The sequence below is a fragment of the Acipenser ruthenus genome, chromosome 6 (genome assembly GCF_902713425.1).
Source record: "Acipenser ruthenus chromosome 6, fAciRut3.2 maternal haplotype, whole genome shotgun sequence".
In the NCBI taxonomy this organism is placed as follows: Eukaryota; Metazoa; Chordata; class Actinopteri; order Acipenseriformes; family Acipenseridae; genus Acipenser; species Acipenser ruthenus.
Genome location: NC_081194.1, coordinates 54,840,236 through 54,858,056, shown reverse-complemented (window position 1 = coordinate 54,858,056; position 17,821 = coordinate 54,840,236). Strand labels below are relative to the sequence as shown.

General features: G+C 36.4%; 2 protein-coding genes across 4 annotated transcripts in view; both read left to right on the top strand.

The window, feature by feature from the left end:
- The first annotated feature begins 235 nt into the window (after positions 1 to 235).
- Positions 236 to 3,706, top strand: hsdl1 (hydroxysteroid dehydrogenase like 1). The gene is made up of 4 exons (XM_034017476.3): positions 236 to 646; positions 1,244 to 1,689; positions 2,063 to 2,290; positions 2,566 to 3,706. Exons 1-4 carry the CDS (start codon positions 427 to 429, stop codon positions 2,647 to 2,649), a joined length of 978 nt encoding a protein of 325 aa, XP_033873367.3. The 5' UTR covers positions 236 to 426; the 3' UTR covers positions 2,650 to 3,706.
- A 439-nt stretch (positions 3,707 to 4,145) lies between these two features.
- tbc1d32 (TBC1 domain family, member 32) overlaps positions 4,146 to 17,821 on the top strand; it is a 78,344-nt gene continuing 64,668 nt past the window's right edge. For 2 of the 3 annotated variants that reach the window (XM_059025539.1, XM_059025538.1), the window contains exons 1-15: positions 4,146 to 4,778; positions 5,561 to 5,737; positions 6,142 to 6,303; positions 6,733 to 6,910; positions 7,349 to 7,420; positions 7,823 to 7,948; positions 8,897 to 8,975; positions 9,413 to 9,516; positions 9,602 to 9,663; positions 10,035 to 10,185; positions 10,399 to 10,458; positions 11,142 to 11,235; positions 11,339 to 11,476; positions 15,374 to 15,463; positions 17,574 to 17,716. In XM_059025539.1, the coding sequence (XP_058881522.1) occupies positions 5,583 to 5,737; positions 6,142 to 6,303; positions 6,733 to 6,910; positions 7,349 to 7,420; positions 7,823 to 7,948; positions 8,897 to 8,975; positions 9,413 to 9,516; positions 9,602 to 9,663; positions 10,035 to 10,185; positions 10,399 to 10,458; positions 11,142 to 11,235; positions 11,339 to 11,476; positions 15,374 to 15,463; positions 17,574 to 17,716 (1,614 nt within the window). In that variant the 5' untranslated portion in view covers positions 4,146 to 4,778; positions 5,561 to 5,582. The remainder of the gene's footprint in view (positions 4,779 to 5,560; positions 5,738 to 6,141; positions 6,304 to 6,732; positions 6,911 to 7,348; positions 7,421 to 7,822; positions 7,949 to 8,896; positions 8,976 to 9,412; positions 9,517 to 9,601; positions 9,664 to 10,034; positions 10,186 to 10,398; positions 10,459 to 11,141; positions 11,236 to 11,338; positions 11,477 to 15,373; positions 15,464 to 17,573; positions 17,717 to 17,821) is intronic. The other variant, XM_034019172.3, reaches the window with a different exon arrangement.

Sequence of the window (17,821 nt, the reverse complement as noted above, 5' to 3'; positions counted from 1 at the left end):
ATTAATAAAACCACCCCATTATTCAACATCTATAGATTCCAATATTATGTGTTGCTCCCATTCGCATGAAGTAACTGTCTACACACAACATTATGAAACTCTGCATGCCTGCTTCCTAACAAAATCACAATTTTTGATTGAACTAATTGGAAATACCATCACCTATGCATCTATTTATAAAAACCACCACAGTGTGAGTACAGCTTTAAATACATTTCACGTGAGTTAGTCAGGTGGTCAGTGGCAGTGTAATTGCTCTTCCGGATTAGTTTTGTGTTCAGTGATTCTGTGCTTCTCACGTCCACACGTAAGGGGTTATTTATGATGCTGATGAATATCTTTCGAGTTTAATATAATCTAGATTAGTTTATATTGTAATAGTTAATACGATTTTAACGGTATAAACGCGAATGTAAATCAGGCATAATGGCTGCTGTTGATAGTTTTTATCTCCTGTATCGAGAAATTGTCCGCTCTTGTAATTGTTACGTTGAAACACTGGCTTTGGTGGGTGCCGTTTACACTGTTAGTAAAAGCATTGCCGTGGTAAGGGACTGTTACATCCTCGCCAGGTTACACTTCATACCAAGACTGATCAGCAGGACTGATTTTGTTACATTGTACGGAAAATGGGCTGTAATCAGTGGTAAGTTTTTGCATGATGTCCACATTTCGTCTTGCTGTGCAGTGGTAGCTAGCCGGACATCTGGCTTGATTTCTAGCTGTATGGTGTCCTAAAATAGCAAACCAGTGGGAGATTATAAACTTAAATTTTGAATATATGGTATGGTCCACTGTATGGAATACATGAAACTGCGTTTTATTTTATTGCAATCTTCTCTATTACTTATTAGGAATTTAGAGTATATGTAGTGTGGGCATTATATATACATTTATTTTAATCTCCTCTTCCTTCACGTAGCATTCATAAAAAAATCTTGAAGGTCGTGCTTTAGGCCTTCCATCAGCTGCTATAAAGTTGCAATAGACCCCACCCCAGCAAAAAATAAATGTGTCAAAATTGTAGCAGCCTAAATACCAAAGTGGCTTAGGTGTATTTTGGTTACTATTTTTCTAATTGGTACGTACAGATAAAAAGCACTGAGCAAAATTTCTAAAAAGGGAAACTCTCATGCGTGTTCTTATTAAACATAAACAGAGAGATTAGAGGCTTCTTAGAAATTGATAGAATGAGCCAGCCTTGGAATGACCTTTACATTTTGTTTTGTTTTTTATTGCTTAGGTTCCATAGATGGCATTGGCCAGGCCTATGCTGAGGAGCTGGCAAGGCAAGGCGTCAACATTATCATCATCAGCAAGAACAGGTTTGAGCTGGAGAGCGCTGCCAAGGCTATAGCGGAGGCTTACAGAGTCGAGACAGATGTCATTGAGGCTGACTTCAGCAAAGGGCAGGAGATTTACAAGTCCATTAAGGAGTCTCTGAAGGATAAAGAGATAGGAATTTTAGTAAACAACGTAGGAGTATCCTGTGAATCCCCGCAGTACTTTACTGAAGTGTCTGAAGACAAACTCTGGGACATTATCAACACAAACATTGCGGCTGCAAGCATAATGGCACATATTGTACTGCCAGGGATGGTAGAGAGGAAAAAAGGTGCTGTTGTAAACATCTCTTCAGGGACCTGTTGTAAACCCACACCGAAGATGACTGCTTATTCTGCTACCAAGGTGAAGTAGCTCTTACAGTGCTTGTATATGTAATTGAACTGTCCTTTTTTTAAGAAATAGTTTATTTAATCAATATTACCAGTTTTATTAATTGGCTAACTGCGGTACAGTGTTGGTTGCTGTTGCTGTTGGTTCTCTTACTTTGAAACGGACATGCCCCAAGATTTACTGGGCTGTCTTTCAACCAGATAGTTTGTTATAGTTTGTTTGACATCATATTAAGATTAGCTATACGGCTTATCATATTTATCTGAATATTATATATACTGTATATAAAAAATAAAATGCCATAGGGTGTAAAGGATTACAATTATATAAAAATGTGTGTGTTTAGCATTGTGGTATGTGACCTTTTATATGTTCTTTTTTTCAGGCCTATTTAGACCATTTCAGCCGATCATTACACTACGAATATGCCTCAAAAGGAATCTTTGTACAGAGTTTGCTCCCTTTTTCCATAGCTTCTCAAATGATGACTTACACTGGCAGAATGAGGAGCAATTCCTGGCTGGTTCCTGCCCCTCAGGTTTATGCTCGTCATGCAGTCTCAACCTTAGGAATATCCCACAGGACCACTGGATACTGGCCACACTCTATTCAGGTAAAACAATCCCTCAATGTATGACATGTGACAAAACAGTAAAAAGAATGGGTTGTTAGGCAGAAGATTGCTTGCCTTGCCTTTTTTTTTAATTGGACATTTTAATTAGATTGTGGGTTCTACCGTACTCTATACTGAGTACTTATAATTGCAACCTGGATGATGCAGTTATAATCCACTGTTCTGACAATTACCTAATGAATTTTGTTAACATAGAATGCTGTTGAAATGTTTACAAATGTTATCAAATGTTTTTTTGTATTCTTTTTTTCTAGTTTTGGTTTGCCCAGTACATGCCTGAATGGATGTGGGTATGGGGATCAAACATCTTCAACAGTCCCTCATCTCAAACGACCTGATCCAGAAGCAGTTTTCATTGCACACAGAGATCACCGCCTGCTGTGCCCCTATATCAACTGATGAACTTGAAAACCATTAAAAGTTTCTTAAAATAAATGTTACAAATCAAGCAAATCTAAATTCATGTAAATTGGTATTTTGTCCAGCAGTGTTGTAGGATCAATACAGTCTGTCTTGTTTTCAAATAGCAGTAAAGCCTATTGGTGTAAGTTTAATGGTATTTCATTTTGTGTGGCAGTGAAAACAATGTTAACTTCTTAAAACCAAAGCTTTAAAACCTCACATTAGTATCAAGTGTCATATATCATTGTGCTGAAGATTTGTTCCTTGATGCGTGTGTGTGTGTATTTCATTTTGGATATGCAGGTTTTTGAAACACCAGTTTACTTTTAGTAAAAGTTTGCTGGTATGAAACATTTGCTTTCTGCTTTTTTTGTTTATGTTTATATATTGAAAACTGTACAGGAAGAAACTGGCTGTAGACATTGTTTCTTAGAAAATCTGCTTTAAATGTGCTAGACTCCACAGAGCAGTGTTGCAAACTGCATACAAAGTATATCTGGGAAGCCAGAAGATTCTTGTAGGTTAGAATACACATTATTAATTAGGTAAGTAGTTAAGGTACATTTTTTTAGTAGTAATGAATGTTAAAGGAGTAATGTAGATGAAGCACCTATTTGAAATGCACACTACTTCAGTTGTGGCTCATACAGTTGAGACTGAAGAACATTTTTCACATTCTATTTGTTTCCAACTGCTGACCAGAAGTGAAGTTCCATGCATTAGCCTATGGAAAGTGAGTCCTTATCAGGTTTGATGCAATGTGCATTTTACCAATTCTCCTATTCAGCCACTAACATAATGATGTTACTTATAATGACATTATTATGGTATAGTATATGGACTGGTACTTGTATACAGTACATTTAAAAATATGATACTATGTGTAAGTATGACCTATCTTCATCATCTATGTAATTCTATACAGATATTCTTTTGTGTACCCCAAGTAATCGTAAAACAATGTAATAATTGCAATAAAGTATACAATGATGATGCTAGTGTGTGTGTTTGAAGATGAGCTATTCAATTCCTAGCCAATATGTTTGATCATTGCTGCTATTTCTCAGGTAAGAGTTATGGTGAGTTGTTTGTATAAAAACAGAGTATGTTTTGTGCAGCTTAATTCAGATCCAGCAACCTTCAAGTATTTTTATTACAAGATATTTGGAACGGTGTATTCTGGGTATTTAAAAAAATAAGGTTTTAAGATTGTGAAACGTGAAGGAATTGGGAGATTTCAAATACTCCAAGATTAACTCGTTTGTAGAAGCACTGCACAGGTAATAATGGGCAGGCCAAATTTATTTATTTATTTGTTTTGTTTTTTGTGCATTTATATAAGATGCAAAAGAAGAAAAATGTGGTGACGTTGTGTTTTGTAAATTAACTGTATCCCGTTAAGACCACCCACGCAGCATTTGACAGGCTGCACAAAACGTGATAATAAGCGTTTGTAAGGTGATGTTAAGAGGTAATTTCTCAAACAACCTATGGTACATGGCGAGTTGGAACGTTGAAAAAATCGTCATATCCGGGTTATGATTCAGCAGGGTGATATAAAATGGGTTCATCTGTACGTTTATTTTAATTTTGCATTAAGTTGTATTTCAGAATGTATATGTGACTGCAGATGAGAACCGAGTCCCCTCAATACTTTCAGTATATTAGAAAACATTTACTGCAAAACAGTTATAAACAGCTGTCGGGTGGACAATTTTGTAGTTTCAAAATAGTCTTTATCAGATGTCTATGGTAGTGCTCTCTGAATTCCCACAATGCTGTGTTCTCAACATGGCCGCGCTAATAGGCTCGATCAACTTTCCTGTTTCCATAGAGACGGAATGACTCTTCTGCTGCGAATTATTTTTTTTGTAACAAACTTATTTAAAAACAAAACAGAAAGACACTGCAAATATTAATTTTACTTATTTGAGAAGTCTTTTTGTGAGTGTTTTGATGTAATCGAAAAACATTTTCAATCCCCGTGTGTGCGGTTTACACACATCTGATTCTGCTGTGTTTATTTTTCGTGAGCAACTGTCATTCTACTAGCGCTGAGCCTGAGGTAAGAATTTCACAAGCTTAGTTTTATTATGCACCTTTTTAATCTAATCTGAAGACATTATTAAGCAATATGAAATGAAGCCATCAATGAGCACTTATAGATTATGGTGGCATTCAGTGTACCATAGCGCATTTTGACCTGTATTTTTAATCAAAGCAAAGCTAAAATATTTTAACAATAACGAATCTCCAGGCAACACGGCTGTTTTAACATTTATATATTTATTTGGATGCTTTTAAAACAATTAAAGAGCTAGAGTTTGCACATGATACCGGTAACTATTTTTGTATTATTATTTGAAGCTTCAGTGACCATCTCGTAAAATGTGTTAAAATATGATTTAGGCCTACTGTTTAATCTTCTATGCACTTTGCAGGTTTCAGAAATGTTTCCATTGAAATTTCGAAAACAACTTGTGTTCGAAAACAACAACTGTTTGTGTGTGTGTGTGTGTGTATATATATATATATATATATATATATATATATATATATATATATATATATATATATATCGTTTACAACAGCTTGTTTAGCATTGCTTTTTCCATCCAGCTGAAGGACTTCTGATATAGATTTTTTTTAATTATTCACATTTTTGTGTACCTACATTACCTTTTTCTTTTTTATTTACCTATTAGAGTATTATTCTAGGTAGAATAATTGATTACCAACTTATATATATAGTTAACTATATAAAGCTGTGCAATGCAGAAACACAGTCAAGACTGCTCTCATTTCTGTTTAAATAGGGTCTATACATTGATGTCCTTTTTGGCTTAGTTTCAGTATTTGTGTGAACAAGATGTCGCAGTTTTCCGCTGAAGATGAGGCTGAACTGCAGTCTCTGCTGAGACATCTTTTGAAGAGTGTTAAAGAAAGGATCTCAGGCGCACCATCAGTAGAATGTGCGGAGGAGATTCTTCTACATCTAGAGGAAACAGATGAACATTTTCACAAGTAGGTACACAAAAGGATGAGTAAATAAATGTTAACAAAAAAACCCCCCAAAACTTGTAATAACATTAATGACAAACTACATTGTACTGCATAGAATACTAAAATAAGGATGCTGTTTTCTAGTCACCGGTTATCTCTGTATTACATTGAACATTGCATCCCAGCTGTAATAATGGTGCAATACCAATGACCCTTTCACAGTTCAGTCCAGTTCCATGGCAACATTTTCCTAACTCCTGGTTTGTAAGGCCAAGACTTGCAGATACAGTCCTTCTGTAACTATACTGTACATGTTTTGTCAAAAAGAGAAACAAGTAATGCAGTAAAGGTAATTTGATCTGTGGTTGTGTAAAGTATGTTTTACTGTTTTGCAAACATTTCAATAATTTCTCTTTTGCTTTCAGCTATGAGTTCATCAGGTACCTACGTCATTATGTAGAGAGTGTGCTGGGGTCTGTTATAGAAAAAGAAACAGAAAGCTGTACTAGTGCAGAGGGACAGGCTGTAGGCTCAGGCCAAGACACACTAGTTCAAACTGTCACAAGAAAGACACGAGAGTCGAATGAGTGAGTATATGCAGGGCTTTTCATTGAAATTCATGCAAATATTCTCTAACTACCACTATAATTTGATACTAATTTTGAAACATTTATGAAAATGATACCACAAACACCACCTATCAATACTTTTCATAGATGTAATTGTTTAATTGATGGATGCAACTGAGGCATTTAGACTTGGATGCTTGCATTTTCCACTGTGGGAAACTTGCAGCAAATGTATAAAGGGTCATAGACTTAATGTATAAAATAATAATAATAAAAGTAATAATAATGGAGGCAAGACATACCCTGGCAGTATACTACTGAATTCTCTTGTCAGCTATAGTACGACTTGGAAATGTGCCACAGAAAGCATAAGTTAATCTCTGTTACTGTAGTTTTGAATCTAGAATACATATTCAAATTGTCTCATGCTCTTATTCTTTATGATAGATACAAGAAGATGGTACAGTCTTTAAAGAACACTATGATGGTGGTAGTGGAATCTCTGATTAATAAATTCGAAGAAGATCAAATGAGGAAAGAGGAGATGCACAGGAAGAACCAGCATGAGCAGCATAGCAGCCACTATACAGACAACTGCTCTGACAGTGATTCCTCTTTTAATCAGGTCATTTTCAATAAAACCAGGAATGCATTACAGATATGAGGAGCATGGTGTCATAAGATAGTGCTTTTTGTCAAAGAACATTTTAAAATAATAAATAGGCTTAATTTTGATGTACAAATTCATTTTGACAACTTGTTAGCGATGAGAACCATACATGTACTTAAGTTTGGACTGTAAAGGGCATTTGTAATCAATTTAACTCTGTTGACTGGTCAGGCACTGAGTGAATTGAGGTCTGTCAGTCACAGCACAGTGGTATGCTGATTAATGGCCTATGACATAAGATTTTTGATTATGAATTTAAAGCTAGAGGATTTTATACAAAGATGAAATTGAATTATACATTTTGCTAATATTAAATTGATCAAACTGGTGGTATTGCAGATTACAAGGATGTCTAGGAAACTAATTCCTCATATATATTACATTATTTTGCAGAGTTATACATTTATAAAGCAAGAACAGCTGCAGGTTATCGCAGAAAAACTAGACCCAAGTCATCCCAAAGAGGTAAGAATAAAGGTTTACTATTAGTGGTTTAGTTTTTGTGAGTATAGTTCGTGATTTTGGTATGAAATATATTGCATTGGTCCTATTCACAGAGCTTGTTTGAAATTCAGGAAAGTCTTGGCTTCTTTAACAACAGTCTAACAAATATTCATGGATATCATTTTTTTATTAATGAAAACAGTCTTTAAACATTTTTCTATTAAAATCCTAATGCGTTAATGCTTTGTAAATAGGGCTCATAGTGTTGTCCTGATCTTATATAGGCTAATGTATTTCTTCCCATCACTTGGGAGATGTCAAATTATTTGTCACTAAATTAATTATGCATGTTTTAAATGGTACTTCTGAAGATAGTTTACTACTGTGATATCAGATTTTCATTTTTACCCCTTCATTCCGCAGGTCCGATGGGATGCTTTGCAGACTCTCTGCTGTGCCCCTCCCTCTGATGTTATCAACTGTGAAAGCTGGACCATACTTCGCAAGCATCTTTCAGCAGCTCTTGCAGACCCAGATTCAGCAATGAGTGTAAATCTAATTTTAGTTTAAATGTCTCTGGTCTTTTTTTTAATCTTTACATTGTATCATTATTTTAACTTCTTGGAGTCCTATTTGTGTGAGGTTGTGTGTGTATGTTTGTACAGTATGGATAGAATTAATTCACCAGCATCATACAGTACACCCTCGCTATAACGCCCTTCATTATAATGAACCTTCGGCTATAACGAACCTGGCCATTGGACCCCAAATGAAAAATATAAAAAAGTTAATATAAACACACACTGTCAACATTTCGGTCTGTAGGCATGGAATGCCACCTCTGCAGTGAAGTCAGCTCTTTTGTTTAATAAAAAGCACGCACTGTGTAACTATAGATCCGAAATGAAAATCATTTTACGTTGCAACAAAGCTGGAAACTATATTGATCGTTTGAAAAAAGGAGTAACGCGGGCATATCTCTGTCGTGAATATAGGTTTTCAAAAAGCACTTTGTTTTTTGGCTTGTTCAGCAACCATGCGGCAAAGCAAAGTTGATTAAAGAAAAAACAACAACAAAAAAACTTCATGTTGGGTTGATTTGGAATAAAAGATCAGTTTGGGATTCTTTCATGCTGGATTAAGATTTGTTGCATTTTGAAACAGTTCATGTCAGATTGATTTTGAATAAAAGTTCAGCTTCAATTCGAAATGTTTGTTTTTTGTACTGCGTTTTAATTATTTAACGAATAGGATAACGCATAGGCCGAATACTGCATACATGAGATGAACAGGTACATGTATTCTACTTTTATTCACAATCTCATTAACTTGCTCAGTTTATTGTTCATTTTGATTGTCCTTTCGCTATAACAAACCCCTTCGATATAACAAACAAAAGGCTTGGACCCCAACAGATTCGTTATAGCGAGGGTGTACTGTATATCTTATCATGATCATTTAAAGCAAAGCAAGGCTTTTGCATTTTTCTTTTTTCAGGACAAGGTTCTGAGATTCTATGCAAAAACATTTTCCTCTTCACCCCTGAACATCACAAGAGAAATCTATACTAGTTTAGGTATGGTATAAAATAATTTGTATATACTGCATGAGAAGTAATATTCAGAAAGTAAATGTTTTTTTATCATTATTATTTCAAAAAGAGAGGTTTTGCATTATTTGCAATTCATAATTTGGAACCCATGTTTTACTTACAATAGTGGTCTTAATAATTTTACTAAAATGTATGGCAACGCTTTTTCAAAACAGTGTACTGCACATAAATGAGTGTTTGAGAACAAATATGAGGAAATACCACTCTAAAATAGGAAGTCGGAGTAAAAATCATGGATATCACTTTTATCACCTTTTGATCTGTTTCTTTTCATCATTAAGGCCTTCTCAAAAATTACACAACAGTTAAAGAGTATCTGCTAAAGATCTATAACAATTGTAAGCTTATATAATACCTGTCACACTCTGATTACTGTTACATTTTTTTGTATTTTCATGCAGCAAAAAATTTGGAATCAGACTTCCTCTCCAGGACAATGCGCATTCCTACTCTTACTGCAGGTGTAGATATATCCAGTCCAGATGCTGCAAGGCTACTCCAAAAAGTATGATTTGTTTTACTGGGTTTATATTTCTTTTACATATGTCTTTTTATACTGTGTTGTTTATTTAATAACATTTTTATTCCAGGTGCGCTTGCTAAATGAGTTTCAAAAAGAGGTTCCTTCCTTTTGGATTAGGCATCCAGAGAAGTATGTAGCCATTAGTAATTTCAGTTTCTATATTTTTCTTTTACTTTTTAACGTTGTTGTAACAGTTGAATGTGATATTTATTTAAAATGATAAAACCAGATAAGAGTTTATTAGAAGCACTTGACCTATCCAGAGCTATGATTGTGCACTAATTACAGCTGAAACATTGAAATGCTTTATGCCAGTTATGGGCAATTCTTGCCCTTCAAGATGAGGTATTTGTTCCAAACTTAATTTTATTAGTATTATGTCATTTATACTAATTAAATCAGGTGTAGAATGGCCCTCCAGGACAGGGTATGCCCATCTCTACTTTATACTATTATTGTTAAGCAAATATACAACTTTAAGTGTGTTTCATTTGTTAAAGATATATGGAAGAGATAATAGAAAGCACCCTGTCACTTTTGACTGTAACTCACGAGCAGAGTCTAAGGACAACTGGCTCAGAAAAAGCCCTGGAGCCGGTTTACTTCCTCGCCATGCTAGACATTGAAGCTACCTGGTTCAAAAAGTGGATGGTAAGCAATGAGAAGCAAAAAACAATATACCTAGTTGTACCATGTAAACTTGTAGCATACAGAGCTGCCTACTTTTTGTCAGATCTGCCTTTTTTAATTATTAAAAACCAGGGCCTTGAAATAGGGAAAAACACTTGAAGAGAATGCTAGTATAGCCAAGTATGCTAGACTGATTTCTCCTTGTACATTCAATGTGCATTTTCTTTTTTATAGCATGGTTATTACAGTAGGACAGTGGTCTTGAGGCTTCTCGAAAAAAAATACAAATCTTTGGTAAGTTTGTTATTTGGTTTTCTGTTGTAAAAAAGTACCTATGCTTTAAAAGGGAAAGTATACAAACGTATTGGTATTTCTGAAAAAAAGGTTATTGATAGATGAAATGGTAGCCGTATCAGCAGAGATGATAGACAAAGAGAAGGAGATGTGATACCTTTTATTAGATTAACTAACAATAATTAATCACAGTCTTTCGATTTCTCAGAGGTCTGAGGTCTTGAAAGCTTGTCATTTAATTATTGTTTAGTTAGTCCAATAAAATATATCACATCTCTTTCTCTTGGAACAAAAGGTGAAACTTGCAGAAAACTTGGTTAACAGTGGCAAAGTGTACTGAGAATTTCTCATGTTTTGGAATGATGTTTTTGGTGCTAAATTCCAACATACCCTCACATTCAGCATAATAAAATCTACTTCTGTATCTTAGAATATAGCATGGCAACATCCCCTGTAGCATTGTGTTTCTCATGACAGTCTATGATGATGAGTCTGGAGTTGTGAAGAATAAGGTTATGGTTTTAATGTGTTGATACTCCGCGCTAGGAGATTATGTGAGAATTTGATATTGTATTGTGTGAGTGAGCAAAAATTAACAGATAAATAACAAGATGGTTGTTTAATTGCTAGAAACTTAAAATTGATCTGTTTTTTAATCATAACAATGATATTATCTTTGACAGATTGTAGCATCTCTTCAGCAATGCATTGATTATCTTGAATCTTGCTCAGTTTATAATGACAGCATCAGTCATGTGCAGCATGAGCAGCTTATTGGTAAGTGTGATTGTTCCATCAGTTTTCTGTGTATATTTGTGTTTATTTTATGTGCCTCTTAACATACAATAATATCCTGCTTCATTATTTTTCTTTCCCTAAGGCACAATCCGAAGAACTTTATATACTGGCATGGAACTGGAATATATTTATTTTGTTCATTCACTCTGTCTTTTGGGAAGACTTCTAATATACACACATGGAAGGAAACTGTTTCCTGTGAAGGTCAAAAACAGAAAAGGTAAGCTTTTCAATAAAATATAAACCCCTTTTTTTCCTTTCCTTTCCTGCTCTAGTGCCACAGTAAGGGTGGATATTATAAAAAGGAAGGGGTTTGGCAGTTGCCTCCAAGTAGCTTTTCTAATTGGTGCAACAGAAAGATTGCCATTGGGGCGGGTTTTATTCTCTGTCGATCTGGTGCTTCATTGGTGCACTGTGTGTGTTTATGCCTGTAGTAGGCATGGTATGGTATCAATTCCACGGAGAGGTAATAACATTAATGACAAGCATTTTTTTTCTGAGTTTGTTCTATATTTAAAATGGCATCTCTAAATAAAGCAAGCCAAGCGTTTTTTCTGAGTTTGTTCTATATTTAAAATGGCATGCCTAAACAAAGTAAGCCACGTTTGGAAGTATTTTGAGGAACCATGGTATGTAAATAATTATGCCAAACAAAATTGCCGTACCACAAAAACACAAGTTCAATGCTTCACAGTTTGAAATGAAAACATTCACAATTATTGTGGATGGAGCTACTGATGGCAATAAAAAGCAAACATCCATAACAACATTTGCTATAGATTTGGCCGAACATTGGGTGTGATCACATTATCCCCTATGACAGTGGTTCCCAAACTTTTGATTGTCACCCCTTTCCAGACCTATCAACTGTCTGTGTACCCCTAGCATACAGGTTTATATTTTAATGTTATTTTTAATCTATGCTTTCATAATACACATGTATACACATACACAATAATACTTACAATATAAATGACTATAATAATATAATTAGCTCCAAATGTAAAAAAATGCCTACACGCAAAAACCGCAGGAGAATGTGCCCGTGACCAGAAGGATTTCATTGTGGAAGACAGCAAAGGAAAGAAGGTTCAGCTTAAGTGTGCAACTACTGTCGAGTTACTACTATTGTGACGTTATTGTCTCTATGTATCTTTGTTCTCATTGGTACCTGTTAGAGGTTTGCAATAAACGTGTTTGCGGTGAACCCAAGTGTCCCGCAGATGCTTGATTTTCTTGCACGGCACAGCCTCTCTTTCTGTTTCTGAAACCAACTAGAGAAATTAAAGGGATTTCCCAATGCAGTTTAAAGCTTTGAATTTGACAAGTCTTATGAGAATGCAACAACAAAAAAAAAAAACATCCAGCCCCAGCCAATAGAACCGTGTCACGAGCCTCGCTTTGGTCTTGTCCCTTCCCAAATGACCAATAGCATGAATGGAATAGCATGCGCCAATTGCAACTAATTCTCTTTAAAATGCTGCGGAATGAGCAACGAGCAACGCACTTCCCCTGTCTGGGTTAATTTTTCAACCCGGTACAAGAGATCTCAAGCAATTTCAAAGTGAGGGTACATGGCGGAGCGTCTAGGCTCGACCACCCTACCATTAATCATAGCTGCTTGGTCAAAGAGCCTGCCCAGCATGTCGTCACGCACTTGCTCGAGCCAGAAGTCACGGGAGCGAGCTAAAAAATCAGCTCCCATGGCCTCTAGCTCGGGATCGGGTCGGTCCTGAGCTGAGGCAGCCAAGCCAGGGGCCTATGCTGGCTCCACAGCCTCCCCCACAGACTCTTCACCAATCGCCCCCACCTGAAACTTTTCAGACTCCCTCCATTGCCAGCCCACATGCTTAGCGGCCCGTTGTTCCCATTTAGATCTCTCCAATTACTTCCTCTTTCTTACCTAATAGGGTAGACGTGGCCATCACAGCAGCCAACCAGTCTTTGAACTGCTCACAGTCCCGCCCCAGAAGTACAGGCACTAAACCCACTTGTACTCACGTCACCTGCTGGCCAATTTTTTAATTCACACTCATTTTGGGATTCGCCTCCACGTGGTTGAGGATGGTCGCCTTCAGTGTGGGGTAGTCGACCATCTCCATTGGGTCCAGGGTACTCGCTGCCGCTTGCGCCTCCACCGTTAGCTGCGGCGGGAAGTAGCCAGCCCACTGAGCCTGGGGCCACCCGGCAGAGATCGCCATCACCTCGATCACATCCACATAAGCGTCTGGATGGTCCTCGGCTGTCATCTTAGTGGGCTGCTGCAATCTTGGGTCTGACTCCGCAGCTCTTGCACCCCCCTGCACGGCCGCAGTGAGGGTTTGACACATGAGATCCATCATAGAGGTAAACTGGTCGGCATCCATCCTGCTTCTAGTAGATGGCACTGCTGTGTTTGGTCCTGACAGAATTACTGTAACCACTTAAATCCTCATGTTCTGACATTAAATTATTAAATGCCCCCTTTTCCTCCCTCCTTTGAATCCATTTTCTAACCCAGATATTCATATTCCTCCTTTTATTTTTATTTCTCTTTACTATCACAGCAAGGGCTGCACAAGCACATAAAACCGCAAGTCCTTCTTCTGCCATTCTCTCTCGACGACAAAAATCGGCCCGTGTATGGTGAGAAGGTTCTCACGATAAATCACTGACAACATATTGCCGTGACAAAAATCGCCCTGTGTATGGTGGCCTTTAGAAATACAAGCACATTTAAATAGTGTTCTTGAATTTACTGAACTATAATGACCCATGGGTATAGAGCTGTCTGGAGGCTGTGAAACACTCACAACAGAGTTAAAGAATAAAATCATAGTACAGATATTTATGCTAAAACACTTGGCTTGAGTTGTCATTTTCATAATTGAGTGAGACAGATCTGTATGAGGAAGCTGATACAATTGGGGTACACAAACAATTTACCTTTATAATGTAGAGCAGTGGTTTTCAAACTTTTTTTTTTTTTAAACTGTACCTGTAACTGTCTGGAGTGTTCTGCTCAAGTACCCCTTTACAATTTTTGCACTACTGACTGGTTCAGCATAATTATGTGTACCATTTAAAATGTTTAGTCTATCAAAAACATTAACCTCAAGATAAAACTGTAATAACTAACAATAAACATTTTATTAAAGCCAACATAAAAATAATATGAATATACTCTATCAAACACTGAAAACAAATTCAGCCGCTGTTACTATTAGGCAGCCGTGCCTAATAGAAAAAAACAGTCAAAGTATCAGTATTGTGATTATTGTTTTTTTACCGGAGCATTTATACTTTAAAAAAATGCAGAAAGATTGTGCTTCTCTGATTAGTATTCAGTTGAAAACTGCAAAGTTCATGAGCAGCATAAAGAGCTCTCTATAGGCAGAATCACCAGACACCTGCTTCACCTACCCTAATATCATAGTGAAAATCCGCTCAATCGAAATCACGCGTACAGATGGATGATCATTTTGAAACTATACTATAATAGCCTTTGAGCTGCTAAACAAAAATTGAATATGCACAGTGGTTTAGAGATAATATATAATACTGTTAATAAAACAATTCAAGATCATTATTTTCTTTGACTTTCATTTTTATTTTTGCATTTCTGAGTCGTCCTGCATACCCTTAGAAGTACCCCCAGTGTTATGCGTACTCCCGGTTGAAAACCCCTGCTGTAGAGTATTTAACTTTCTATCTGTTAGTGACACTTTATGCATTGAGTCTCGTTGGCATTAAATGTATTATCATGACTTAAGTGGTTGTAGTTTAGTAACTGCCTTTCACGTGCTGAAGGACCTACAGTAAATGAAGTGGCTAGCTCTGGTGCTATCTACTGTTAATTTTATTTACTACAAGTACTTGGGCCCCTCAGGCTGACAGCCAGCCACATCCATCACACTTGATTTGCATCTAACAGAATCACCCCTGGCAGAGAGTCAAAACCATGCTTTTCCAATCCAAAATAAGCCTGTGTTAGCGGAGTTAACAGAAGTTGAAACAACAAAATACCATAAGATGAACACTGTACATTATATAAATATGTCACGTGTAGACTGTAATAGGACCTAAAATGGATAAATGCCATACTTGCCATAATTTGTTTCCTTTTCCATTTTTACAGACCCAATAACTCTGATGGACTTCATTGTGATGCTAATTCGTATAATGTACAAACATCCAAACATCACAATCAGTGGTATTACCCATGCAGGTAAATTACTCTAATCAAGTACTGTATCATTTTATTATTATTATTATTATTATTATTATTATTATTATTATTATTATTATTATTATTATTATTATTATTATTATTATTAATATTAGAATTCATCTGTGTTACATATACTTTATTGTTGCAGATTTATACAACATATGAACATTCCTGTTATGTCAAATTAAATTTAACCACTTCATATGACATTTATGTTGATGACTATAAAGAATACTTTACATATACTCAAGTAAGGAAGTTGCTTATAATGTAAAAAAAAAAAAGTGGGCCCAATTTGTGCCTCCATTTTAGGATTTATAGCTAGTTTCACAGACACTGATTATCACTCATCTTGGACTAACTGAAGTTACCATAGATAAGGGAGTCCAATCAGGGTCTGTGGAACTATCCCTTAGAGTAAAAGCTTGGCCTGTTGAGTACAGTATCTTGAAATACTGAACCCTACTGTTCTTTATTGCAAAATTGAATGTACTTTATTATTATTATTATTATTTATTTCTTAGCAGACGCCCTTATCCAGGGCGACTTACAATTGTTACAAGATATCACATTATACATTATTTCACATTATACAGATATCACATTATTTATTTATTTTTACATACAATTACCCATTTATACAGTTGGGTTTTTACTGGAGCAATCTAGGTAAAGTACCTTGCTCAAGGGTACAACAGCAGTGTCCCCCACTGGGGATTGAACCCACAACCCTCTGGTCAAGAGTCCAGAGCCTTAACCACTACTCCTCACTGCTGCCCTATACAGTAAAACCTCTAGGAAAAGTGTGTCAGATTAGACAGTGTGCTGGATTACAGAGTTACTGTAAAAAATCTAATATGAAACTAAAAAAAGTTGACAATGATTTGAACACTTCAAAAAAGCAACTGTATTACAGTACATTAATGACTCAAGACTCTTTAGACGCTTTCTGCAGGCATTCACAGGTTTTCTCCGTGTTGCTTTAAAGTAGGCATCTTTTCTTTTCATAATGTCTGAAATGGTTTGCCTTGCGAATTTGAATTTTTCATTTTGCTCTTTTTGTGTTGGTTTTGGTTAACATTCAGCTTTTTTGTTAAGCGCAAATATTCTTTCAAGAGAGCCCATTGGTGGACATTTAGACATTTATTTGCTGTTCAACAACTGCACAGTTCAGAATGGCGCCGGCATGACAGGTGACATCTTGCTTTTGTCACCCGTCCTGATGCCGTATTGCACAGATTTACATTTGTTTTAGGCAGAAGAGACTTAAAAACCATGCCCGATTCCATAAAGAAGGCTCTAGATTGTATCGGGACCCATGAATCATGCCGAATTATACAGAATTCTGGCATGTAGAGGTTATAGATTAGACAGGTTTTAATTTATTGGATATGAAGGTATTTTTCTTTTCTGTGGATATATACAGGTAGTGGACAAAAAAATGGAAACACCTGGGTAAATGAGGGACACCAAGTATATTGAAAGCAAGGGCTTCCACACAGGTGTGGCTCATGCGTTAATTAAGCAAATAACATCCCAGCATGCTTAGGGTCATGTATAAAAATGCTGGACAGGCCTGGTTGCCTGTAATTATGGCTAGCATGGCTGCAAGAGGAGACCTCAGTGACTTTGAAAGAGGGGTGATTGTTGGGGCGCGTTTGGCAGGAGCTTCAGTGACCAAGACAGCTCAACTTGCTGATGTTTCACGAGCAACGGTGTCTAAGGTGAAGTCGGCATGGAACTCCGAGGGAAAGACAGCATCAGCAAAGGGCAACAGTGGGTGGAAGCGCATCCTCCAGGATCGTGATATCCGTGCATTAATTAGAAGTGCAAGGCAAAACAGGCGAGCAACTGCAGATCAATTGACTGCAAATTTCAACCTGGTGCCAGTTTCATCAAAAACGGTCCTCCGAGAACTCCACAGACCGGGATATCATAGTGACCCAACGCCCTATTAAGTGACTTTACATTGGTATTTCTATTTTTTTGTCCACTACCTGTAGGTCAAAGTGATCTTCTTTTTCATGTTATTTACATATATCTGATTAGTACAATAATGCTTTTTGTCTGTGTAAAAAAGAAACAATAATAAATTCATATTTTTTAGATTCCCTTTCTCCAACAAGTCTTGTGATGGAAGTACTAAGAACTCTCTGTGACCGTAAAGAGTGTGCTATAGAGTGTATCTATACAATCCCAGTCATTGAGAGTCTTCTATCCCCCATCATTGCTTTACTCAAAGGAAAGCAGGTTAGCATCACATTTATTATTATTTTTTTTTTTTTAACATTGCATCCCTTCAACTGAACAAAAGGAGGCGACATTCTAATGTGAAATGTTAATGCAAAAATGTTG

Coding starts and splice junctions, on each gene's coding strand:
- hsdl1 (XM_034017476.3), top strand. CDS start 427: ATGGCTGCTGTTGATAGTTTTTATCTCCTGTATCGAGAAATTGTCCGC. Junction 647..1,243: donor AAAATGGGCTGTAATCAGTG/GTAAGTTTTTGC, acceptor TTTATTGCTTAG/GTTCCATAGATGGCATTGGC. Junction 1,690..2,062: donor CTGCTTATTCTGCTACCAAG/GTGAAGTAGCTC, acceptor TCTTTTTTTCAG/GCCTATTTAGACCATTTCAG.